General features: G+C 38.3%; 1 protein-coding gene across 3 annotated transcripts in view; it reads left to right on the forward strand.

Moving 5' to 3' along the window:
- The window catches only part of GMDS (GDP-mannose 4,6-dehydratase), a 424,244-nt gene that overhangs the window by 179,061 nt on the left and 217,261 nt on the right, over window positions 1-27,922 (forward strand). For all 3 annotated transcript variants that reach the window (XM_074827095.1, XM_074827104.1, XM_074827112.1), the window contains one exon: window positions 15,239-15,366. In XM_074827095.1, coding sequence (XP_074683196.1) covers window positions 15,239-15,366 — 128 coding nt within the window. The remainder of the gene's footprint in view (window positions 1-15,238; window positions 15,367-27,922) is intronic.

The raw sequence follows: 27,922 nt of genomic DNA on the forward strand, positions 1-27,922 counted from the left end.
AGAGAGCTTCTATTTGTGTCTAGATCCACATGACATTGTGTCTTTGAGAAGATAAAGGAAATGTGGGTATTAAAAAGGGGGGAAAAGGTACAATATAAAGTCTGAATCTTGAACCTGCATTTTTATAACATTATCATATAAAATGGGTAAAGAGAGTACTTTGTCATAAATAAAATACTGTTTACTGAATTCCATTGAACTTCATTTTAGTAAGCTGATATGCTTATAGTGCTGGCTACTTTTAAATCCCTCAGCAAATATTTTTGTCATGTTTAAGTTTATTATTTCTGTATAATTGCTCAGAATTTGATTGTTTTTTCTTTTTCAGCAACTTTTTTTTTGGTTTTCTTTTTAATTGGCAGGTGAGATGTCTGGGGGACACGAGTGGTTTCTTTAGCAACCTCTTCTGGGCTATGCAGAAACATGACTAAGAAACATTTTTTTCTGATGTGCTACATTTTAACTATTTTAAAAAAAACCAATGGGTTGAGAGTTTAAAGATTTCGTATAATTTTATCCGTATGTACTTCCAGTGTGGATGATATTGATTGGTGTTAACTGATGTGTCACAGTTCAGCTTCATTAGGCATCTGCACAGTTGTGGCACTCAACAGCTCAAGAGATGGTGTTGCAGAGTTTATACAGTTCCCTTTTCCAGAACCGTGCTGTGACCGTTGCTAGCGCTGTGCCTGGGCACAGGAAGAACAAAAACCAGAATAGGCAGAACCATGCCGCAGGGACTCCAAAAGGACACGATGGCCCCTTTTGTTTGAAACCTTGTTTTGAAACCCCACCCAAAGACACCAGTCTTGCATGTAAATTCACATCCCTGTCCTTTGGTCTCAGTTCTGCCTGTTCCTGGCTCTGTCTCTGGACTTTAACACATCTGTCTCAGGAGGAAGGCCCCTGCTTCCTCAAGAGACTTGGAGAAAACTTCACAAGATCAGTTACCCTCAGCTCATTGTTCCTTTAGGTTTCTTCCCTAGGAGACCAGGTTAAATCTATTGTTATTTGCCCATCACATGACATCAGGCAACTCTGCAGCTGATTAAATTTGAGTTGAAATAGCTGTGGAAAAGATGAGGACTCTCTCTCAGATGAAATAACATGTATGTAAAGAAAATCATAAATAAGCTGATTTTTTTCTTAGTAGATCTATCTTGTATCATAACAATTGCCAAAGTGTTTACTCACAGGCGCAAAATACTTAGAGAGTCTCCTTAATCTCCAATTATTGTTGCCCTCTCGTCTTGACCTCTCTTGAAGTGTTTTATAAACAATTTAAAGAATAAATGAAGTATTAGAAACAGTTATTATAGAGCAAGCAAAGTTATTTGCTTTCCTTGAGTGAAGGGATATAATTTATAAAGGACTGATTACACTCATCTGTTTTCTGGGTAGCCTGTAAGTTTACTTTACCATGGCAAGGCAGAATAACAGAGAAATTGTGTCATGGGAGCCAAGTAAGATATTGTAGCGGTAGGAAATCTAATTGCCTTGTTTTACAGCCATTTGTCTTGTCTGTCGTTTCTGTCAAATGATCATTTGAATCAAAAGCGTTTAAAGAGATTTTCTTCCTCTGCAGTAATGAGAACAACAGAGACTTTTATGCTGCAGGACATTCCTACTAGTCTTTCCTCCTCTAACATGGCTACCTGCCAGTCCTTGTTATTATTAAAAGTTGCTTCATTTAGTACACTTTATGAAGTGGCTCTGCCCGGCTTCGTGGCTGTCACTGAGGTTATGAGTCAAGAAGGAGAGCGGGAGTGGGGAACTCTTGATTCAGTGGAGCTTGGCAGCAGAAAAGCAGTTTAAACTGAGAATGTTCATGGATAGCTTTATACTTCAAACCTACTCTTTTCAAGCTATGCATTCATATCAAAAGAAAAATACTGTAGAAAGTGTGTTTAATTTCTTTGCCTTACTGACTTGCTTCTGCCTTGCCTTTTGTTTACAAAGCTCAGTATTAACAAAACTCCCTCATGAACCACAAGGGTTACCTGGGTGCAGAACCTACTAACAAGGGGTTGGGGTCGAGATTATTTGACTCCAGCTCTCAGAGAGAAGAGCCATTTCCCAGAGGGAATGGTTTAAGGATTTCTGAAGGTCCCTCTATAAGTCTGCAGGCCGTTCCCACCTCTGCAATGCACTTCTGTCAAGCAGGAATGAAATGGGGTGTGAAGGTCCTGGAATCATCAAAACAATGGAGCCTGTTGGCTCCAACACAGCTGGAGCTGGGAAAAAGATGCCTGTTCCTCCTCTCTTACATGGCTTTTTCTGTCTCTTTTCCGATCTCCCTGTGAGGCAGACAGAGTGGAGGCAGTAGAGCAGCAGGGAAGAAGAAAGGGTGACAGTGACTGTCTATTCCACATCAGAGGACAATTTCGTAGTGTTCCTTTGCAATTAAAGAACACTTGTCAACCCTGACATCTGCCAACCACAGTTCTGCAGCCCCTGGAGAACCTTATCTTACTGAATTGCCTTGTTTTCCCAAGCAGATATGAGAGAAGGCAGTGTCATTTCCAAGATCCAAGTGAAGAAATAGGGCAGGATGATGTTGTAGACACATATACAATCACATCTTCATTTCTAGTACTTCTGGCAAAAGCAGGGAGGATCAGGGAGATACATTCATAACAGACGATTGGTGTCAGCATGATATGATTCAAAAATCCTACAGTAACTCTGTATCCTACATTAATTTTCTTGCAGGTCTAACACCCTTAGAAAATATGCCTTAACATCTCTAAGACACATCTGAACTATTCCTTAGCTTTTACAGTCATCATTTTGAAATAGTAAATTCTGTGGGTAAACATTTGGTACTTTATCACTGAAAGGGTTGGGCCCCTTATTCAGAAGAGTGTGGTCAGAGGAAATCAGAGTTTGAGAGCTGATTCTTCGCCTGCTGCATCTGGAGCCTATGGAGGTGCTCTAGGGAACAAATGTAGATTTGGCTTTGGCTCAAGGGAGGTCCCTTGACATGAGATGACATATGAAGGTTATGCATGTAAGTACCAAACCCTCACACTCCCATACTGTGCAGCATTTCACAGCTGGGAGATAAACAGACCGTAGCTGCTTTAAAATAACAGCTATGTTTTTTCTCTGTCTATCTCTGTTTGCTGGGCTATCAGGTCCTTTTTGTTTATTCCTGCCTTGAGTCATCTTCCAGGTCCACGTGTCCTGTAAATCAGGTGTGATACTTTCTGCCAGCGGTCACTTGTACCTGAAACACTGGGCACTGTAAACTTTCATTTAAAACTCTCATGAATAATTGCCAAAAGGTGGTAGCTACAGTATCCCCAATAAATGCACATTATGAATGGTCCTCTTTTTAAGCCTAGAATTCCTTTAAACATGCCTGTTGGGTTTTGAGTACCTGCAGTTAAATGGTGTTGCTTTTGGCAGGACTTGGTGAGCAAATGAGGCATAATCTCTCTGATCTCAGTAGTCTGGTCAGCCAGCCATGACATTCTCAGTGTCTTTTCTTTCTACACCCTGTCTGAACAGAGCCATAGCCCAGGCAGCTCTCAGTGGGGTTGCCAAAGATCACCATGTGCAGTGAAGCAGCAGATGGCAGGACAGTGGAAAATATGCAGTCCCAATCCCTGGGTTCACATGGGGTTCAGGGTTAAATTTCAGAGATTTCCCTCCCTGCTCCTTGAGCCCCTTGATAAACTGTCCTTTGAGAGACAAATTCTTCAGTGTGCATTGGGAAACTATGTAAAATTCAGTTTTGGAAGTGGGTTCTAGGTTGCAGCAGGAAATTTAAGAATTCTGTGGCCCCAGCAGTTACAGTCTTCCTCACCATCCAAACACATTAGTGTGGGCATAAAAAATGAGGTAAATATGAATACATCCTGAAAACTCTGAAAGGAAGGAAAAAGGAACATTGCAAACTCAATGAGCTCAAAAATTGTGTAATGACTGAATGAGGGGTGCCTCCACAAACTTAATTCAAACTCATGCCTATATGTTCTGATAAAGCCCTTGTTTCCACTTTTTTTGGTTTTTTTGGGTGTTGGTTTTTTTTTTTTACTGCCACAGGTTCCCTCTTCTTTATTCCTTGCACAGGATGGAGAGTTCTCACCTGAATCACTAGATGTTCAGTCTCGGGGGGCAGAGAGCAAGAAAGGAGTTCTTTGACAGCAGATTTACTCTGTGCTCCTTTCATGGACACTCTTTGAGCCTTGCACTGAGAGTGATTTCATCCTTTTCTGACTCTTCTAGGGTACTTCTCTCTAGTTGTTTCACAAATAATCAAGATACTTACCTTTCTCAAACTACTGTGAAACGTCAGCATTTTAGCCCTGTTTTGGAGGTGAGAAACTAAGGCATAAAAAAAATAAAGTCTGCATTGATTAACTGGTTGATGTTGAGAATAAAACTCCCATCTGTTTGCATCTGAGGGCTTGATAGTCGATGGGAATATGAGTGACTAAATGAGAAACCTGGGTTTAAATGACTTTCTAAGCACCATTTCAGAATTTGCAGAAAAAAAACAGGCTTTTATTAATTTTTCCATAGCACCATTAATCAGATTGAACTGTGAATCCATCATTTCTTTATCTGCATTTCTTCATCTTTGCTTAACTTCAGACTCCATAAGACCCCCTTCTGTTTCATTTCTCACAAGGCAGTAGTCTCTGCTCTCAGAGCAAGTCTGCACAGGGGGCAATCCTATTAGGAAAAAAAATTACAATATGTAATTAATCTACAGGTGTTTTGCAAAACTATCATTGTGCATTCAAAAACCATGCTGGCACACATAATCCTAACTTTTAGTGTTAGAATTCACAGTTTTCTTCCTGAACATGTGCAGAGTGTGTGTATGCATGTGTGTTTTTCTGAGGGCATGCACCACTACATATGGGGATATTAAAATTACGTGAAAGGTCCCACTAAAAATACAAAGCCAGGAAATTCAGAATTGGGCTAACTTTCTGTCCTGATTTCACCCTATTGTGCTCAAGTATTGTAGGCATCTCAGAACAGCAGGTGATCTGACTGCCTCTTCTGTTTCTAGAGGAAGTGTAAACTAACTTAAATGGCAAATATCACAAAAACAGGATAACAATGAACTTCAGGACTCCACAAAGGAAGACGTGTTCTTAAAAATACTGATATTAAAACAGTAGTGAGCATGACAAGTTGAACGGCTGTAAATGGACATTTTATTTAGATGCTCTGGTTTTTGCCATTTAGTCACTTTCTAAATGTTTTGTTTCACATTTTCTTATGCAAAATTGTTGTGGTGATTGGATGTGTTAATGGTGGAATGTTTAAGTTTGGATTCTTCTTTGTGAACTTAAGTAATCTGACTTCAGTGAAATTGTACCAATTTGTCTTGCCAGAAAACTGAGTTCTCTGGCTGCATATTTATTTTTATTTAATTTATTAATTACACTAGAGAAACACTATTCCCACATGGAGAGAATGCAGGAGAGAGATTTGGTTTCAGTGGCAACATTAGAGAAAGGGAATATTCATTGAAATGTACATACATTTCAAAAAGCTGCTATAATTTTACTGTTTTCCTGTGTTCAAGTGATTTTCTCAGTAAATAACAGCATCCGTTTCTTTGCCTCGGTGCCTTTTTCATTTTAAAGTGAAAATTAACAACATGCCCAGGGTTTGTCCCAGAGGGGGGCTCACTCAGAAATTACTTTTATGCAACCTCTTGATGTATCTTTTCTGCCTGTGGGAGAGCTGCTGCTCTGCCTGGTGGTATTTCCAGTTCAGGGTTTGGGTGTGGAAGCCATAGCACCCTTGCTTAACTTCAGGGTCCCCCGAGAGTGATCATGGGCTGTTCTGAAATAAGGACGTAACTTTTTATGGGAAGTTTTAAGCAACCAGCAGTAACTACAGCTAGGTGAAATAATGTTTTTATTGGCTCTCTGAATACAGGAGGCCAACACAGCTAGGCCAAACATGTCTAAGTCTTTCAGGAGTAGAAGGGACGTGCTGTCTTTTTTGGCTTACAGTCTTCCTGGTGTATTGTCAGCTTGTCTCTGCCTTTCCCTCCTATTCTCTTCTTAAACTGTTAGGGTTGAGGGTTTACTTTAGGGTTGGGTTTCCCTCCTCCTCCTCACCCCCACCCCCACCCCGCGCCCATTACTTTGAAGCTTGTTTCAAGGGGGGTTGTTATACTACATTTGAGGGGTGTTGCTTTGGTTTTATCCAGGATAATACCTTCCAGTGTTGTCCTGTTCAGTCCTCAGCATCCCCACTTGTCCATGTGCAGAAGCAGAGCTCAGGAAATGAGGACAGCCAGGGCAGGCAGAGTGGGCTGAAAGCACTGTGAGCCGATCTCATACCCCTGGTTACCAACTTGACTGCACGCCACAGCACACACTGTGAAGAATTTTTTTTGACTCTTCTGCCAGAGCCATGCGTTTACTTGATTAGTCTCTTATGAGTCTGAAGTGGTATCTGTGGCTGGAACAATTCATCCTTGTACTGGTAATTGCAGACCATCACAACTCATGATTTGTACATTGAATTGTTGGGATCATTACTGGTGTTGGAGTTGTACTTCTCGCTGCATCCTAGCTGAGAATCTAATTATTCATAACACAGACAATGGAAGGAAATGCAGCACTTTGCATTTTATGTGCGCTGTTCAAGTAGTAGAAAAAATTGTAGTACCTCCTGTATTTGCAGAAGCTGAGATTTCTTTTTCTCCTTCCCTACAGCTCTCACTAGTTCCCACCTTGTTCCTTCTCGATGAGCTCTTTGCCCATGGTTCTTTCCAGCTCCCTGGAAATACAGTTCAGCTGTGTTTCAGGACCTCCTCTTGGCAGCTCCAGGACTCCTGTAGCAAAAAGCAGTTTATGAAAACTGAAACACATCTACCAAATAATATATTAAGGGCCTAAAGAGTGCCTTGAGGCCTACCACTGTCGCAAAACTAACCAGTCCTAAGAGAACAACAGTTGAGCAATAAAGCTCAAATGGAGGAAGTACATGGATTTAGGAACATCTTGAGCTATACTGTGTAAGTGTCAAACCTGTCTAGGACTGCTTATTAGTTTGAGTGGGAGACGAAGTTTCAAATAAGTTATTGGGCTGTAGCTAGACCATTTTCTCTCTCTGACTCACCACTGACTCAGCAAATTTGTCTGCTAGTGTGATTGGTTTTAAGGCTAGCTCTTATTACACTTTTTTGCCTTCAGTAGAAGTTCTTTTTACCCCTGAAATGGGTAAATATCAGTGAAATGACACATTTTATACTTAGAAATTTGCACATTAAAAGTTAGTACTAATATGGGTGCAGAGAAAGACACAGAAGACCTGTGCAAAACTTTTGTTATACCATGACCCACCGCAAGCTAATGTCCCAGCCACCTGGAGAGGCTGAGAGACCAACAAGACTTAGTCCCTCAGAGGTCAGAAGGTCCAAGAAACTGTATTAGTCAGTCATGTGTCACCAGGTAAGATTAAAAGCCTTGCCTGTTTCATCTCAAGGGATTGCTAGGGTAAAGGCTGAATGTCTCAGCTTGAGCCATCAAGCAGCACCTTTTTTGATGTGCTACTGGTTGCTGAGAGGATGGAGGAGGGGAAAAACAGGGAGAAAAGGAGGACAAGGGTGCTAAATTTAAGGGCACAGATGTCTGAACTTTGATAGCTGTTTAATAAGATAAGTTAAAATCCATTTTTTGTGCAAGTTGCTTTACACTGCATGATATTTTCATTTTGTACAAGTGCTGGATTTTCCTTTTGATTGCATACATTTATAGTTATTGTAGCACCAGTTCAGCAAACCATGTACTTAGCTCCACTTGTTTACACACACTTAAACAATATGGTCTGTGCTGATGGGCAAGCACACTCATGCTTACCCATAGCTCATACATGCAAGGGCTTGTCTAATTCTGTGACAGCTTAAATGAGAGGTTTAATTCAATATCATTAGTTGTACAATTTAAAAAACATGGCTTAAATGAGTGTTAACAACTCAGAGTGGCTAAAGACATTTACCTTTGTTTTAAAAGGTAGTGTGTATGAACTGCGATTAAGAAATCAAAGTGAATAGTTTGGAGCAAAAGGTTAAGTTTTCTGTAAGTGAAACGCTGCTCTGTTTATGTAAGTGCCATTAACAGCATAAACTTGGGAACAGGAATAACACTTTTACATATTGTTTTCTGTATTAATGTTTGGTTTTTCCTTTATAAGAATCTTTGATGCCTCACCTTTTCCTGTTCAGTGTACAGTTCCTGAGGGGAAAATATTTTAATTTAAGAAAAATTATGTGGAGGAAATATACTAAAATAGCACCTTTTGCCCAGCAGTTATTGCTGGTATGTCATCCTATCCTTTTAACAAGCCCATATGATAGTGAGATATGAGATGTGTAATTAGTCCTGAATAAGGGCATTTTGAACCTGAAATCTAATAGCTTTGTGTTACACATTATACATGCAGATTTTCTGCTAATTAAATGTCATTTTTTCACAGTCACTTTAGAGGACTGCTGCTGTGTAGTCATAGAAATCATCCTGTCATTGTTCTTTGGGAGGTGGAAACCCGTATCTGTATGCAAAACAGTCTTGAAGAGTTTAAAGCCCTGATGACAGATCCCCAGTAGAGGGTTAGCTCCACTGAATCACAGGGGATCGTGGCTCGCTGTGCTGTGACAAATGTCACCTATAAGTCTCATCCTCTGGAGGTGGTTGGCAGGTCTCTCACCCTACTTCCATGTGCTCATGGGGCTTACTAGTTGTCCCTCCAGGTAAGCTTTTGCTATCTATCCGCTGACTGGGAAAAAGAAAAGTCTCCCTACTTTCTGCATTCCCTCTCAATTTCTGTACCCTGTCGTTCCTCACAAGATTGTCTCTCACACTTATTTTCCCCTCAATTATAAAAATCATTAAGTTTTGTTCCCTCCATGCCTGGTTCATATGACTTCCTGTTGCCCTCAGCTGTCCAAATGTTCTCAGTGTGCATGTGTGTGTTGGGGCAGAGGTACTCTTGGGCTGAAGAGCATCAACCCCCTCCCATGTGCTGCCCTCCTGCTGCTGGTGCTTCCTACCTCTGCACGCCTTTACCTTTCTGCCTCAATTTTCTAATTGTTAAAATACAGGTAGTAGTTTATTTTCCATCACCTAAGAAATTCCATCAAAAAGTGTGGTGCAAATGGAAAATAGGGCCAAGCAGACTTAACACATCTTACTTTTGACATTGGAAAGTTCAAAATGAATGTCAATATATTATAAAATGAAATAATTTAATTGATATGCCAATTAATGTCTTTGTTAGCAATATTTAAAGGAATTAGAACCACTTCATTTTACTGAAATCACACATTTCAAATACCAAATGAGGATCACTTGATAAGGAGGGACAGTTTTATCCTCATGTTATTGGACCGCTGCTTTCAATCTGTGATCTGTGGATTTTATTGTTACCTGATTATTTCCCAGGGGATTGATGAATAATAACCTTTAGAAACAATCCTATTTATCAGTAGCTTTATCTTTCCTGTTTAGAGGTCTCAAGTGTCCATTGGAAAATAGTTGGGGTACATAAACTGAAAGTGTTTGAAAAACATTGCAAATGTCGTAAAAATCTGAGAAACCCACTATCGTAAGGTACTATTGCAATTTTAAAGGACAGAGAAAGAGATTGGAAATATTATAATGAAGCACAGTATTTCCAGCTATGCTATACAGGATTGAAATGTAAGGATTAAAGCACTATATCTCGTGTTTCAGGAAATAAAATGATTTATTGCTTAGGTCAGGAAGATGTTTCCCATGCAGTGCATGACTTTACAATGAGTTGCTTATGAATCATATTGCCCTTATTTTATATATATTTCATTTTGCAAAAATCTGATTGTGGACTTTCTGGCAAGCTCATCTAAATGTAGCTGTACTTGCTGTGTAAAATTTGAAGGATATTATAAAGAGCTGGGATTTTTTCCTTTGTTTCCAAACAGTGACGTTTCTACTTTGTATAATTGTTGTTGTAAGAACAATTTGTTGTTTTAAATTGAGAGTGGAATCACAAGTAAAATACATGAGTGTTTAACATATACTAAGTAGCTGCTTTACTAGTTTTACCAAAATGCAGTACTGTATCACTTGTTTCAATCAAGATACAGTTAAAAATTCCATTTAAACTCAAAATATGGAAGGTTAACTTAAGGATCTGTAACTTGATTTTTCATCTTGTTTGCATTGACATAACTCCATTGACTTCAGAATAATTGTTATTGATTTTTATCAATAAAGGAGACTCTGGACTTCTTTTCTTAGAAAAACTGTGTGTCGCTTTGGTTTTTAATTTCAGCTTGTTACAAAAATGGAAAAGCTTCTCATAGAATGGAAATTATGAGCAGTGTGGATTTTCAGGCAATCAAAACATTTTAATGATCTCATTAAATGTATCATTTACAACATATATATGTTAAAAGAAATATGTTCCTTTGGGTTAGTAGAAACACTGGATACAGAATGGGTTTGAACATGTTAGGCTTCCACTAGAATCTATGCCAGAACTGTAGAGACTTGGATAAAAAAAAAACCAAAACCACCCTTTTTCTTGTGCCAGCACCTTTAGAGACAGAAATCTTTTTATCATATTTTATGCAAAACAAAGAAAAAGATGTTATGACAACTTAATAGACTACTAGGACTGCATCTCAGCTGATAGATAAGTATTGCTATTAAATGCTATCAGACTGACTGTTATTCTATGATATTACTAGGATTAATGACGGATTTTCTTATGCATGAAACAACTAGTGTTATACATAGATAGCAGTCTTCTAAGACCACAGTTTTGTCATCTGTTGAGTTTTGTATGTAGCCTTGAGAGCTTGGAAAATGACATTTCTTGAAAAGAAATAGTTACTATAACAGTGGCTCTTAAAGCTGCTTCATCCATTTGGCTGCCTCTTATAAACCACAGATTCTAGAGAAAAACACCTACTTCAAAGAGCCAGTTTCCTGATGATACACTAAGGGTGAAATCCCAGTGCCGATGAAAGGGATGGAGTACTGATGCAGATTTTTTTTTGCTCGGGGCATCCAGCTTTGGAACTGTAGGTGCATTGAGAGCATGCTTCCTAAAGCAATAGTTTTAAATATGTGTTAATGAGAGATGTGTCCAGCTTTCAAAACAGTATCTTTGCCAGATGTAGGCAGCGTCCTTCTCAGAGGGATGAGCTGTGTGAGCTGTTTTCCACCCTGACCCAGGCATCACAGCAGGCGACAGGCCTGGACTGGAGAGCCGATGCTATTGCATTCAATATATCTCTGCTATTTCTTCTGATTGTAGTATTGTTCCTATAATGGTTTGCTGACAAGTTATATGTTTTATAGATCAGGTCTGCTTGATGAGGAATCCTTGCTTAAAATCATACCTACGATAAATCGGGTTTGCAAATCAGACCTTATGGTTCCTATTGGAACGCTAATGATCTCAGAGGGAGGGCTTGGGTTTTGAAAACAAATCTGAGCTAATGCTCAGGGTTCCTGAAAGAGCTGTTAATATCATGAAAACTCATGTTTAAGGCCTCTTTTAAAATGTAAAAACTTGTCAGGCCCTGCTCAACCAAGGCTGCTTGGAACTGCTGAAATGTGCGGACACACCAAAGCAACGTTTGGCCAGATCTCTGCTGTTGCAGTACAGCAATTCCAGTGCTGTCAGTAGCTATGCAAACCAGAGCATAATGTGGCCCATCATGGTTTGGATGTATTTGCTGCATAGATAACTATGGAAGGCAGTTAGCCCAGCATCCTTGGCCCTACTGAGGGAGCAAGAATGACTCTTCTCTTGGTTACTGTAGGAGAGTGAGCTCCCAGAACTGTGCCACCCTCACACATTTTGAAAAAGTTTTCAAATAAGTCAAAATACATCACAAATTTAATAGAGTTTTGAACAGTCCATGTTCATTTGTACTAGGTGTGAGCAGAGGTGTGTCTTACAAAACCTCTGAACTGAGGAGGCAGTACAAAGCCAGGAGACAAATGTGGGACTTGGACATCTGTCTTCCCCACCAATCTAAGCTAGTTTCTGTTTCTAGCACCAACACATTTCCATGTGAATTAGAAATGTTAGTAGCCCAATAAAGGAGGCCTTATTCAGCAGTGATAGCTAGTGGCATTTTAACTGCTGCATCATACTGATCCAATGAAAATCAATACAAAGGGTGAACTGGTTTAACACACCAGCAGCTCTGTTGATACTCTTGCTGGCACTAACTGGCCATTCTGTGGACGAAAATGCTCTTGTGGTTCAACATTAGCAAGTCCTCAGTGCCTCCTGAGGAAGAAGGAAGCTAACCATTTCTGTGTCTCAAAAGGTACTTTGTATTCAGTTATATAAAGATATCTGTAGCACTCTGCTTAGGCCTTTTAGATAGAATCATTCCTGAGGGAAGAGACATTGCCAAGTTTCATGCCAAAGCAAGATTTTATAGTTTGATTGCAAACCCCTAGGTCAGGACTTTATAATGGAAATGCTGACATAGCCTTAACTATTTTGTATGACTCCAGTGGGCATCAGCTTAAATTCTAGTTATGATGTGCATTTAATGGCATGGGATCAAACATATTGTGTAATGGGATATTTTAAGATACTGTGTTTGAAGAGAATTGGTATTTAAACATTATTTATGAACCATATTATTTAAATGCTTCCAAAATGTCCCTTTCAGTACTTGGTTGCATGAAAATAATTCTAATTACATTTCTCAGTATGACAGTAGCATAGTTTTCTTCCACAGCTTTAATGCTGAGGCACTTCCAAGAAGAGGGTTCCTATTATTTTGTTGAACCCTTATTGGAATATTTCTGGAAAATAAAGATTTCCATTTTTCACTGTGGTGCTCTTTAATTCTTCATATCAGTCTTTTGAGGTATATTCTGATTTTGCTTCGAGAAGATCTTTGAAGATTGTTTCTCTTTGGTTATCAGTGACTCTGCAAGAAGACAGCAGTTACTAGTATTTGCTGTGTTGTGCTAGACAAATCTGCTTTTTCTTGTGCAGTATCATTCATATATTTCCAGTTAAGCTAATGGATAAAAGTTCTCTCTCTGTCACACACACAACCTAATATGCTTTTTTTTTTTATGCTGAGGAAATGGTTGTTCCAAAATGGAAGCTGATGTTGATTAGTCGTGTAGGTTAACAGTAAAACTTGTTTTAATGCAGATGATGACTCAAACTCTCACTGCTTTTACTGCAGATGGGAATGTAGCAATGAAAGCGGCCACTTTTGCTTATTGTTAGGTTGCAGTCTGGAACATAAAGCCATATACTTTATCCTTGAAAAAAAAGCTTCTCCTTCAACTGTTATTTACTGAATAATAATGCTAACTGAAATTATTTCAGTGCAGAAAGTTAGTAAGTTTCAGAGCTAATCCTAATAAGTTTGTGCAATAGTTTGAATCTATTTTTAATTAATTAGTAATAATCTATATGAAGATCTCAAACCACTTTGATGATGTAAAAAATTGAAACAATCTTTGGAGAAGTGCCAGTCTGACTAAACCAAGAAGACTGTCACTGCTTTCTGTTAAGCCAGAACTCCACTCCCGCTGCAAGCCTGCCCAGCCAGGAACAGGGGAACCACAGTACTTTCCTTTCAGAAATTGCAATAGCAGAGTCACAGTGTTGGTCCTGTGGTTTGTGCTGGTTTATCTAATCATAGTTCTCCTGTTGAGTCTGCAGGGTGCAGACTGGAAGAAGGGCTTGGGCTTTCATCCTGCAGTTGGCTCATTTGTCCAATTTTTGAGGAACATTGCTATAAAAAAGATTCCCCGGTATATTTCATAAATTTTGCAAATCACAGTATTTGGTAAGTTTCCGTTATAAATGAACACTTCTTCAGGGTATATGGAAATTATATGATTTTCATCCTTCAAAAAACAAATGCAAACTGATGATATATTCTAAATGGCTAATGACTGGAATTCCAATTAGTTCAGCAGTTGACAGAAAATTAAAATTCTGTCTTAATCCTGTGGTAAAGTCTGAATTATTTAATTGCTTCATCCCACATGGTTCTTATAGGTGTGCTCTTTTTTTTTTACTTTTGGCAGAGTCAAATGACACAAAAAGGTACTGTTAGTGCTCTTGACTTTTCAGGAAAAATTAGTAGTCTGAAAAAGACACTTCACATTATGTAATAATTTTGCAGTAGCCTCTCGTTTGTTTGACAGGAAACAGAAAATATTGAGATGCATATCTCAAGAGCAGCATTCCATAATGAAAAAAATACATATATGCATTGAATGTACAAGCTACACTGCTTAGGACTTTTGAAATTTGCTAAGAGCACTTTACTAGTGCAGTCATTTTCTTAACTTTCCCACTTTCCATGTGGATGAGGTATCATCTGTCACCACTCAATCATTTTATTTTTTTTTAGCTATTAAAAAGGCATGTAATTTTAATTTTTGTGGCCCATTAGTGTGCAAATGCCATTGGGGCTAAATTCAAATCCCTCTGCTTTTGAGGAGACTGTTGACCACATTTTAGAAACACAGCTGTTATAATCTAAAAATCAAGATATGAAAATAACTAGAAACAAATATTATTTAAAGCAACTCTACAGGGAGCAGAAATGGGCACACAGATATTCCAAAGCAATACAGTGAACAAAATACAGAAATATGGTAAAATAATGAAGAGCCTTCAACTGATAAAGTTGAAATCACAATTTCATGATCTCACTGAACCTGAGGGACAAAGAATCCTGAATAACTAGAAAAGTAGAACTTTTTAAACCATAACAGGCCTTTGGAGAATATGTAGTATTTGGATAGTTTCATTTTTTTTTTTTTAATTAATAAACTAATTTATTTAGATATATGCATTCCTTAAAAAAAAATTCAAAAATAAAAAAGAAACAGTAACAAAAAACTTGAGGGTGGTCTAAGATGTCTGTCTTCTTTATGTAACCTTTTGCATTTTGTGTTTAAGAACTGACATTCCAAATTATTTTCTTTGGCTTTATGCCTGGACTGAATACTAAGGCAGCAAATTAGGAATGCTTAAGAAGTCCCACAAAGAAAGATATTTGCTGTGAAAGTGCAGCTAATGTGACACTTGCACTGGAAGCTTCTTAGCCTCCTCAAATGATAGAAGAGGGCATGGGTCTAGGTGGTGTGAGGGGACTGAATGAAGACTGAAAGTACCATGTGCTGAGTTATACAAGGTGTTTCTTGTGGCCAGCTATCTGCCTGTGTGACCATGCTGATACTACCTTTTATTTCTATTGCAGGGGCTAACTTTGTTACTCGAAAAATTAGCCGATCGGTAGCAAAGATTCACCTTGGACAGCTGGATTGTTTCAGCCTGGGCAATCTGGATGCTAAGAGAGACTGGGGCCATGCCAGGGACTACGTTGAGGTAAGCTGTGGGCTAAGTGCTTTTTCTGAATCGTCTTCATGGTGGGGATAATGCTTATTGCTGCAACTTCCAGGTCGTGGTCCATGGAGGGCTATCTCAAGACGTTTTTGCCTACTGAGGCCTGTTAACTTTGTCTTGCTCTGGATTTCAGACTAGGGAATTTAGTAACACAGCAATGTCTACCCCAGGCATGACCTGAACAGAAAAATAAATCTTTGGGTTTACGTTTCTTGACTAAATTCCTTGGGGGGAGGGGGGCAGGCCTGACTATAAAGTGAATCTATTTTAGAGTATTTTTCCTATTGTTTTGACAAATTTTATGACCAATATTAAGATTGCAGCAAGATGCAATATGACCTGAAGTCAAAGATCCTTCTGGAGGTTGGTGGCCTGTATTATAATGAGGCAAAAATGATGTATATATTAATGATCAAAGCTCTAGCTGATTTTACGTTAAAAAGAAGCATCAGAACATAGTTGTGATGGCAGGTATTGCAACCCATGTGCCTGAATCTAGTGTTTGAAATGTTTCCATAGTCAGGATTTGTTTCTAATTTTATTCTATGCATCTACTTAAGCAGACAAACAAACAATACCCCTGTATTGTATTACAAGGAGACATGAATGACCATGTAGGAAATATTGTCTTTTCCCCAGGAGACTTTTGTCCATATTTTGGTGCTTAAAAATTTCCTGTGGTCATTGAACTATTTCTGTCTTTTAATAATTCCTTTGTGGGAAACCGGATTTGGCTTCACTATTCATTGATGTAGTTTAAAAAGATGATGTCTGTTTTGTTTTCTATATTACAAAGTAAGAAGTATTTCAGCAGAAAAAAGTCTAATTTGAGATTTTTATTGTACGTTGAGATTTAAAAGGTAAAATAAAAGCTGAGCTCTCAAACCTTGTTTACAGTCAAAAAACCCCCAAATCATAATACCACAATATAAACTTTTGGTCTGGATGATATTAAGAAAAGTAAACAGCCATATCTCCTTGGCATTGAAAGGGTTACATCAAGTAAGTGAAGGTGATTTTTGGCAGCTGGCTATAAATAATGTTGGCTTTTGGTTCTGCGCTGCATTTTCATTTAAGGTGGTAAGGGCACCATGAATGTCATGACTATGCCTCCATGACTATTGTTTTATATTTGTGGCCACAACATTAGTTGAAGCAGTTAATCCAGTAAACTATCCCAATCATTTTTTTAATGGATAAAACCATATTCAGGAGCGTTCATAAAGTCAGTTACCAAGTCTCAACTGAAAGGAAGTAAACTATAAGCCAAATAAATGTTCCGTTGCATGAACATAATGACTATAATTTGCTAACAGGCATTGGATATTCCATAAATACTTCAGCTATCTCATTCCAAGACAACTTGCACCAGATCATAAATCGTGGGATGAATTCTGATGTCTTCTTCCATAAGGGAAATCCAGAATAACCCTCTTGTGCCTTGTGGGTCAGACCCTTGTCCTGTGTTCAAACCTTTAAAAGTAAAAAGGAAATGAGAACAACTCTATCCAGAAGAATGACTAGTTTTCAAGGCCTTTGGCCTCCAGGAGGAATGTAGTTGTCCGAGGTCTACAGCACGAACACGTGTTTGTTGTGTAAGTAGCATTCCAGACCTTTCAGCTACACATTTTGGGCCTGTCCCAAAATGTTCTGGAAAGAATTCCTTACTAAAATATAGTTCATCTTGAGTATTTCTCTTCCTGGAGAGGTACCCCTTCGTATAATGGGAGAGTTATTATCAATTCTCTAATTCCCTGAGTGTTGTGGAAATGTGGTTACAGGCAGCCTTCTAATGGCTAAAAAAGAGAGTAACTTTAAACTGGAAATAAACAATTATTTGAGGCTTTAATGGACTGGAAAGTAGGGCTTAGAGATTTAACGTTGTTCAAATAAATACATAGTATGTTAGAAAGCATGATCGTATTTACAAGCATTTGGGGAGCTTCCTTAAGCATATGGCTGAACACATAGGGATATATCTTATCCTCTCCATATGTACTTTTAAATCCCATCGATATTAATACAAGTAACACATGTGCGTATAGACTAGACCATGTACTGTGTTTTCTTTCTCCTTATTTCTTTATTAGGGATAATAATAAAACCATAAATACATTCCTTTTTGTTGTTTTATAAAACATGGGTCAATTCCTGATCTCCTGAAAGCTGAGGACCAAACTCCCATTGACTTCATGGAGAGATTGCATCCTGTATGTATTGGAGTGGAGAACGTCTGGTGGTTACAAAGCAGAAGCAGAAGTCAGGACTCTTGAGCTTTGATCACATGCATTCATCCGACTGCCACTGTGATTTTGGGCAAATGCTTCTGTAAACAGTAAAGCATGGAGGCACGTGCCTGCACTGAAGCATGTAGGTGTCCACCAATGGATGGGCTGCCAGCGTGCTCAGTGCCAGCTATAGCTTGAGGTCAGCTTTAGTAGCAGGTGATTCACAAGTCTGATGTTTAAACATAGGTTCATATCAGGGGAGAATAGTTGGAATATGTGTTTGGTTAGGTTTTTGAGCTGGGGCTTGAACTGCCACCTGCAGGAACTGAAAATCAGGTACAGCAGCACTGTGCTGGTGAATGAAAACTGGGAAGTCTAACTCACCAGAAAGAAAGGCTTCCATTCAGTGTTTGAAGAGAACAAAGTAGAAATAAGTAAGCATTAAAAAAAAAAAAAAAATGGAGGGGGGGGGATTATTAGTTTTATCCTATAATTGTATTAGTAACTCTTAACATTTTTGCAAAAATCGCTGCTGCTTCTTACTCCCCCTTTCTCCATTTTTACTCTACTGTGATCCAGCACAAGTCTCATGGGATGGTATTAGAGACGATGATCAATGCCACTGAGTTGGAAGAGGGAAAAATAATATATCACCACTATTGACATATGAATATTCTGTGTGCTATTTTGTTTTGTGAGGGTAACTTTTACCTTTAATTTCTTAAAGAAAGTTCTAGTAAACTGCTAGATATTTTCAGATATTAGTACAATAGCAAGCCTTAACAATCTGACTCATTTCTATGCTATTTATAAAACACAAGGCATCATACAAGTTTCTTCAGACACTTACCCAAGAGTCTTATTTCAAATAACTATAGATTCACAGAAAGATTTTACTTGGACCATTAAAAATATGCCCATCAGTCCATCACTAGTTGGTTGGGTTTTTTTAATTTCCTACATGCCAAATACTGTAAATTAAGTAATGAAGTTATACCTGCAACTGAAACCTTAAAGTGTTGTTCTTGGGCCTGTAATAAACACATTTATTTGTAAAGAATAAAAAGGGAAAACCAACAAATAGAACATAGTCCTGCTGGAAAGTGGCTCTGGGAAAAGAGCAAGTTTGTATTAGAGTTCAACAGCTGAGGCTTTTTCTTCTTTTCCGTTAGTTTCATCTTTATCTCACCTGCTGATGCTCAGGTTGCCTTCTGCAGTTGCACTGCCCACACCTCAGTGTTGTGCAGAGAGCAGAAATACTGCACTGATGAATGCTGTTGAGTAGCCTATCAATATATATCTTACAAAAGTAAAAAACCAAGTCAAAGGTAACAGTTTTAATAGTCTTTAAGTATTCATACAGATCAGAAATATTCATACAGACCATTAGATATTCTAAATGTATGGCAATTGGCTTCCATTAATTTATATTTAAATAATGGGGAAAAAAAAAAAAAAAAAAACAAAGCAAAAAAGAACAGTGTATAAGTAATATAGTAAGTTATTATACAGTCCAACCAACCACATCAAGAAACTGTTTAAAGAGAGACTTTCCATCTTTTTTTTTTTTTTAATTGGGACTGGTGCTGATTCATACCTTACTTTGTGATTAAAATGCACAAGAAAATGCAGAGTCATTTTTATTGTCTTAAACCATTTTGCGCATGTTGAAATTGAGGTAGTAAAACCTAATCTACAGTGATGCCTTCTGCGTTTAAACCTCCAGTCAGCATCACCTGGTCTTTTATCCATGATTCTTTTATTCACCATTCTAATAGGTAGAGACTGACCCTTGGAGACAGCGCTACCATTTCTGTTGTGGGAAATCCCTTCTTATATGTTTGTGTGTACGATTAAATATAAAAACTCTTGCCAGACAGAATTATTTAAAACTTTACTTTACTCTTGTGCATAAGAAAAGGATTCAGCCAGTGGGGCCATTGGCCAAGGCTTTTCTAGTTCTATTTTGGAGTGTTAAGGATGTGTTGTCTTTGAGATACATTTTACCTTAGTCTGATGAGACTTGAAGTTTTTTCTAACACATCCTTTCATCAGCCCAGCAGGATACTTACTTGCTTGTGAGAATCTTGCTTTGTTGGTGATTGTCAGTTATAAAAGGAAAGTCAGTTATATCTGTGTGTGTAACTATCAATACCTCATATAGTTATGAGATTGGCTCATGAACTTAAAGGCATGTTTTTAAATGAAGATTACCCTTTTGTTATGGACTGAAGCGAAAAACATTTTTCCCTTCTTACTACTTATTTTTTATGCTCAAAATTAATCACTTATAATAAACATTAAGAAACAGTTTTAAATCCTTAGTTCTGGACTTCTTTGAGTATGACAGTAAAGATTTTTGAGCCATCCAGGTACTCAAGTGTATTTTGTGTATTTCCAAGTGAGAACTTTTACTTTCCATCAGCTTGCTTGACCTGGGATTAATAATGGCTCTATTAAGCCAAATTGATCTTAAAGTTATATCCAATCTGCTGTGACTGATGTGATGATCCACTGAACTGATTATCTTATTGCTGCCAGCTAGGTGAAGTAATTGTGAGAGCAGCAGGGCTTTTATGAACCTTTAGGAGAAAAGTTTGATAGACTCTGCTCCTTTGGAACAACTACTGAACATTCATAAAACTCTTGACAGGTACTTGCTGAAGCAGTATCTTTTCTAGAAGCTTTTCTAGATACAGACAATGACTATTCCACCTTAGTTTCTTTCTAATGGTTGAAAAATCTGTTGTCCTTTTCATAAGATGTAGAATTAAGCCTCATGCAGAAATGCTTTTTGAGAAAGCAACATCTTCCCAAAGGAATATTGGGCAGAATATTCTTTGATATCCTCCTGTAAATACTTTGGACATGTGGAGGTATGATGTGTCCACGATAAAGGAAGTCACATTTCACCATGATAGTGTGTTCAATCATCCATGCAATTAATGATCCAGTTCTCAGGATACAGTCCAGCCAATTTAAGTTGCCACAGCACAGATAACCAGTCTCAAATGAAAGATGCCAAATTGCTTTGCGAAGTTCACCCAGCACTGACTCACAGGCACTGACGTTTGCAATAGAGCCAGTTCTTCATGACACAGTGAGGGTGCTAGAACAGCAGGTCCAAGAAGTAAAGAAGATTGTCTTCCCTCTGGTTGAGACTATAGGGAAAAGACATAGATAAATGGATTGCCAGAGTCAATTCATGATGCCATTGTTTTAGTAAATTATTTACACACATTGTACCTCAACTGAAATGTTCCTACCCTACAAAAGAGTTCAGCTCTTGATATGAGGTGGTAGATGGCATCACTGGCCACAAAACAGGCATCTCCTTGGCATGTCTGTCATGCAGAATCAAAATAAGATCCTGTAAGACCCCATTGTTATTACTTTATTGCTGTCCAGGTAGGCTCCCTCAGGCTCCCTAGGCTCAGTAAGGTGCCTGTGGTCCCACTTGACTTCTGGCTTCAGACACTCTGGTTTTAGTTACTCTCTGATTTTAGTTAAGAACTTGGGAGTTGGGCTGAAGACTTTGAACATTTTCTCCAAGGTTATTTGTGAGCGGTACCAAAATGAACTGTCACAAATGATATGCATATAGTGAAGCTCTCCTCGGTGTATATTTCTTCTCCATTGTCCCATGCAAGCAGAGAAAAAGTTAATATTTAAATTATGATGGTTTATTTCAGCTAGAGCATGATTTGATGCCAGCAAAATGTAGATATAACTCTCAAACATCGTCTTTCAGATTTTGAAAATATGGGCAAACCTTTTCTTATGAAGAAAGTACATGTTTTAGAACAACTGTGATAGTAAAAGTTTTCCTTTTTAATGCAAAATTAAAGCTTACATTTTGGTAAATAAGTCTGCACAATAAAAGAGCTTGTAATACATTTCTTTCAGTGTGTGTAGTTTGGATTAGACTTCCTGACTATTAGAAATAGTTGCAGTTCCCAGCAGATTAACACACTATCATCTTAATTTTACTCATGTAGATGATGTCTGCATTAAAGAAAAACAAAATAAAACAAAGTTCTTCATGGTTTTTGAAATGCTGAATGCTGAATAATCAATGAATTATGAATAATTCAATGCTGAAATGTAATTCTAAATAACAGCATAACTGAGAAAATTCCGACATGTTTTAGACATATGTGCTTGTACATACACACACACACCCCTGTATGTATGTGTGTGTATGTGAATGTATGTTTCTGTTTGTGCATGCATGATTTAGTGGAAATTATTTTCAATTTCATGTATTTTAAGAGGTGCATGTGTGTGCTATTTTCTCTTTACATTTGATATGATTGCTAGTAAGAGATTAAACAAGGAAGTAAGTCATTTATTACAATAGGCATGAATGGTGTCCATATTTAAAACATAAAAATGAGGAAAGAAAGGGGTTTTAATTACAATATGTAGGTGTTCTGTCTAATGCACATCATATGGTATTGATTTCCAGCAGCAATGCCTACTGTAAGTGTTGCTGTTAGACCTTTTCCTTTCAGGAAAGTATCCTGATCTATTTCAGAACTACAGCACCATTTCCCCCTTTTTATTTTCTTGCAGCCATTTTTTATGTGAGGGGAATATAATTGTAAAAAGATTTTTTTCTTATTTACATAAATTTTCCTTTAGATTTCTTTTTCACCACTTCTGTGTTTGACCTATTAGTGTTTTTAGGCTTTACAAAGCCAAAAAAGTGCTTTCCTCAGCAAAACCATCTGGTTTAGTTTCCTGTGCCTCAACAATGATATGTGTATTATTATCAAGGCCACCCCGGTGGTTTTCTAAGTGGTCTTGTTACAGCGGTGGTCTTACAATTCAATTGGAGTGATGGAAAGGTTAGACTAAGGCTTCTTTCAAGTATAAGGTTTCCAGATTGATAAATTATGTATTGTTGTCATATTTCTGAGACTGACCTATTATGCCATTGTAGTTTGAATGAAGTGTCTCTTCAAATAACACAACTACAAGAGTCCTCCTGACGAATTCTGCCTTTGCAGCATGATGTTCTTGTAGAATACCAAATTAAGGCACTTTTCAGAAGTAACTTTAAATGCATGCTGTGTTCCTATGATTTTAGTTTTCTGCTCTGTCTGGCAGTGTGGGGAAAAACAAAATTATGGCAGGGTCCATGTTTAGGAGCTATACTTATACTTGTGATAGGATCGGAAGAAAATATATGGATGCCAGCAGAGAGACTATATAATGCAGTATATATACCATCATTGCAGTCCACATCAGTGCATGCTGCAGGACAATGTTTACTCATTAGCAGGTGGCAATATAACACCAGGGTGAAAACAAACCAGACTTTTTAAAAAAAGGTCTGTTCCACCTTCCAGTCAGTCTTATGGTGGTTTTAACTTGGGGCAACTGCAGATGAGACTGTGGGAAAGAGATGAATCTCACCAGGCAGATGGGATTGCCTGGACCCAGGGAGCAAATACACCAGACAGCTCGCTCGAGGCTGCAGCTGCGCTTGGAGGGAAACCACTGCCCCATCACAGGATGGAGCGTGTTCACCATAAAGTGAATCTTCACAGAATTTAACAGCAAAGGACTCACAAGTCCCTCCTGAGTGAGTGTATGTAAACAGCAATTTTTTGAAATTAGTTTTTTTCCATTTTAGTCCACACAAAGTTTATGAATTGGGCAAGTTCAGGGCAAATTTGATGGAAATGTTCTCATAAACATTCTCTAGCCTTCTGTATGCAAAATTTCAAATATTTACTGTACAACAAGGAAACCCTGAGTTCATGGAAAAAAAATTACTGAGGTTTATGGGGTAGTTAATACAAGCGAAATGTATTCTTTAATTGGCTGAATCACTTCAAATGACATTTTTCCTTCCTTTCTTTGCTCTTTTTCCTATCATCGGGGTGTGGGGAAAGAAAGAAAAATCCCAACAGCAAGGTGTGTCTAACTTTGAACTCAGAAATTTTTTATTCAGTCAGATGGTATTTGGCAACATTTTAAAGAACGGGAAGCAGCCTCTTTTATTGGTAAATGTTAGGCAACATTAATAACAGGTACTGCTACCAGCCCCACCTGTAATAACCCAGATATTTTCTCTTTATTAACTAATCTATGATTTACAGATTTATTTGAATCTTAGAGTAATGCACCACATTCTGAGAAAGCTATATAGCGTAGTTGGTTTTAATTTTAATAAGGGGAAAAAATCCCTTAAAACAAATCGTTAAAATTTAATGAGGACATTTTTAAAACCTCATAATGGTTCAATTTCGCTGGAAGTAAAAAATAGTTAATGGTGTTGTTATGTCTGTGTGGTAACATCCTCACTATACAGTAATTGTTTTCATTTGAAATGAAGCCAGTAAAACATCATGGGCAGTGCATTCCCAGAACCAAAGATTTTAGGCCTCCAACAATTTCAGGTCATTCCACTGAAAGAAGAAATATTTCAGAGGATAAATTAAAATGTCAGGGCTCACTTTTATTGTACTCTAGCTGTTAATATTCTGTGCATTATTAAGAAGACTGGTTATCAGCAGAGTGACTGTTCTTTCCTGATCTGGGTATTGAAAAAAAATACGATTTTTTCGTTTGTTTGAGTGAGAAACATTCCCCAAACCCACAGGGTGCACTTAATATGCCACTTTTAGTTTTAGCAGAAATACTTGAATTTTAGCTGTAGGTGTTTTTGGATGAAGCCTTGACCTAACAACGAACATTAATGGTCCAAAGATAGAGCAGCTGAACTTTCCAGTTGGCCTTCTTTGGCTGACACTGAGCTTCCCCTGGGGATGGTTGACTTGGTTACCAGGTTAAGTATGTGAAGAAAGCTTATTGCTGTCATATGCTTGACTCCTCTCTCTCTTCCTCTCAAAATCCATGTGATTTCTGCAACAAGAGCAATTCTTTGTTTCCTCAGGAGTATGAGAAGCCTTACATTTGCAAGGTAGGTGAGCAACATTGGTGTTTTCTTATCCCACATCCCCAGTTGGCTCAGCAGTGTGGCTGGGGTGGATTTGCCTGCAGCTGTGGAAGAGGAGAATGAAGTAAACAGTGGATCCATGACATCATCCCATTCCTGCAGCTTACATGAGGGCTGTGCAAAACAGCTGGTGGTTCCCTCAAACCCTCCTAGGGCTTCCTCCTTTGTGCAGGTCAAGGCTGACTGGTGCAGGGAAGCCCAGCAGCTGTCCTTCCCCACATGCCCTGCTGATGCACAGGGCAACTGGTGGTGATGGCAACCTTGGTGGCCATTTCATTGCTTCTAGTGAAATAAGGATTTTGGTGGTATCTCTTAAGTGAGTAGTCCCATGTATCTGCTTTCTACATTTTCTCTTGAGCAGTGGGATTAAAGGATCTATGGTATTGAATCTGAGGAAGGAACGTTAGGGGATCCCTAGCTACTCGTATGAAATGTTGCCTGTCTGCAGGGACAAATTATCAGGGGTTTTTTGTAGACTTGAATGCAGTCTAGGCAGATTTTGTGTAGACTCATCTCTCTTGATCAATAGCATGAGAAAAGCAGGGCAAACTCAACCATTTGAAACCTCAGAGAACTGTGACTTCCAGCTAGGAGCCGCTGCTGTGAGCCATTGCCTGAACTGCTGGGTCCATAAGAGTGTCGGCTGTTGACCCAACTTCTCATTGTGCCAATGTTACTTACATTCATGTTCCTCTTCTATTAAAAGAACAGGGACTGTTATGAAAATATGCTTACTCTCTACTCACTAACTTTGCTCTTAATAACAACCTTTGTACTTTTTAGAAGCTGATATTTCTAGTGCAAGTTGTGCATTATTATTTCTTGATCTGCAAATCTGATTTTTTTTTAATATCAGAAGAGGTTTTCTTTCTTCCAGGTGCACTTTATAGATTTCTTTAAGGAGCAGTAAATTCATTAGTAGAGCATTAACTCCTACTTCTGCTTTAACCTCTATCAAGTGAGATGTTACTCTACACAGTAACAGTTTATCAAGGCAACCCTAATGCTATAATACCAGGCACACACGTTACTTTTGACGTAATGAAAAGTTGGTACAAATCGTACAATCTTGCTGCATTGTGCCTTATTTTACAAGAAAAATGCTTTGTGTTGCTAATGCAGTATTTTTTCCTTATGCAATACAGGCATATTTTCCCCCTCACCATTAATTTATTATGCTGCATTTATTTCCAGACAAACCCTACTTTTCCATATCTGGTGGGAATTTCTCTCTTCCTCTGAGGTGTTTTAAATTCAACGGGCATCGGGTTTTTAATATATCATATTCATTTTAAAGGGGAAATATTTGACAAGGGAAAATTATTTTAGGTATACCCTTTTCATTTTATTGCCAGTATTATTACTGATATCCAAGGTAGATAGATATTAAAAATAATGCCAGTTTAAAACTGTTCATCTCCCAGATTACAAGTGGATCTCAGGTTATTGGAAAGGTGTCAAGAGGCATGAGATAGGATGGTCTGTAGGCTACATGGCAGACCGACACATAATAGGTCTCTCTCCTGACAAGGGAAAGCCCAAGAGATGCTTGGCGGCTGCTGCTGGGCACTGTGCCTCTTACCACCATCATCTCCTGGCTGCCAGCAGCCTTGCCCTTGAATCCCTGTGCCGAGAGGAGGTTGTATTTTAAGTGTCATATTCAGGCTGCAGCCAGGGAATCACCACTGCTCCTATTTGTGCATGTTCTATGTATATGTTTATTTGATGTTTTATTTCAGCCCATAATACCTAGTAAACCTTTTCCAGTGACTCCTGTGCCATAACCATGGCATGAGCCACTGGAACGTGGCTTTCTGAATCAGTAGTACTGGTAGCAGAAATAATACTAGTTTGCAAGGAGAAGCCTGCTGTGGAGCAGGGCCCGGCTGTGCTCTGATGTCCAGGAGTGCCAAGGTGGAGCACGAAGGAGCTTTCCTTCAAAGGAGCTTTTCCAGGCTAACTGTACTCTCTGGTGTCTCATCTCTAGGACAATGTCATTTTTTTTCTTTTTGAAGTAATTCAAGAGCAGGTAAGTAATAATTTAGAACTGGTGCTGGTTAGAGGTTTGTGCAAGTTCTTAATGTAACACTTCATATAATGTACAGCATTTTAATGGAGTCTTACAAATATTGGGGCTAAGAAAACATTTTAGAAAATACTCTGATCCAGATAGTAGTAAAGGGTGAGAGCACATGGAACACACAGCCCCAAGAGGACTGCAGGGCTGTGTGTTCCCTCCCTGTCGTCCTGACAAGCCTGAGATCCAAGCATGCTGCAAACCAACTGCAGGAATAGGTTTGGAGATAACTCTTGTTCTAATAATACAATTATTGACTTCAGTGGGACTTGACTTCATCCATTGCGTCTTACATTTATGCATAGGGAGGCAGAGGCCAGCAGAAGAGAAAGAGGCTCTGTGCCTGCACAGTTACTCAGTACACCTGTGATAGGGACAGCCACAATTTGGCTCTAAAATTGACCTCAGGAGACATTAAAATTCCATTTAACATGTTACCAATATAAACAGGAAGTGTAATAAAGAGTTTTCACCTGGCCCACTCTGTGCCAGTTTTCAGCCTCAAGTATGACAGAATGATGAAATTGGTGCACAACTGCTCACTCCTTGTAATTAAGTAATTAGACTTTCCTCAAAGAAGGCTTTTTTGTTGCTGGTTTTCATAAGGTCACATCTAAAGAAGGGCAATGTAAAACCAATAGGCACATGTGTAAAAGTGTAGCTGGCAAAAGAACAAGTTTCGGTAGAAAGTCCACCCAAAGTGAAAGTAAATTAATCATCATTGTTACCGTATTCATTTTGGAGTGGTTACAGAAAATAGTGTTAAATAATGGAAGAATCATGCACATTTGACATTTACCTTTAAAAAACACTATGCTTAAAGAAAAAAAAGCCTGAGTTCCCTTGGTTTAATTTATTCACATGAGGTTTGTAAACAAATTGTGTAATGAAATTGCATGCTGATGATAGCATTTAGTTGCACTGATTTGTAACAGTCTGATCATTTAAATACAATGTGTTACAAATGTTCCAAGTTATGGGAAAAAAAAAAAAAATCCAGATTCTGAAAGCACTATCTTAATGTCTTGAATAGTTGTGTATGTTCTGGAGTTGCTTGTAAAACAGTTGACTCCTAACTAAGCTGATTGTTTTATTAGTAGTATCTGAAAGTTATCCTTTTTGCCTAGATATGGGATTTCACTGGGACGCTGGTTCATATACAGTCTCTTTCACTGAAACAGCCTACTAACTTGTCACTGTAAATTCCGGCTCTGTTGCTGTTAGAAAGCACTGCTGGAGCTTACACTGTTATTACACTTTCTT

This window comes from Strix aluco, chromosome 1 (assembly GCF_031877795.1).
Source record: "Strix aluco isolate bStrAlu1 chromosome 1, bStrAlu1.hap1, whole genome shotgun sequence".
NCBI classification, from domain to species: Eukaryota; Metazoa; Chordata; class Aves; order Strigiformes; family Strigidae; genus Strix; species Strix aluco.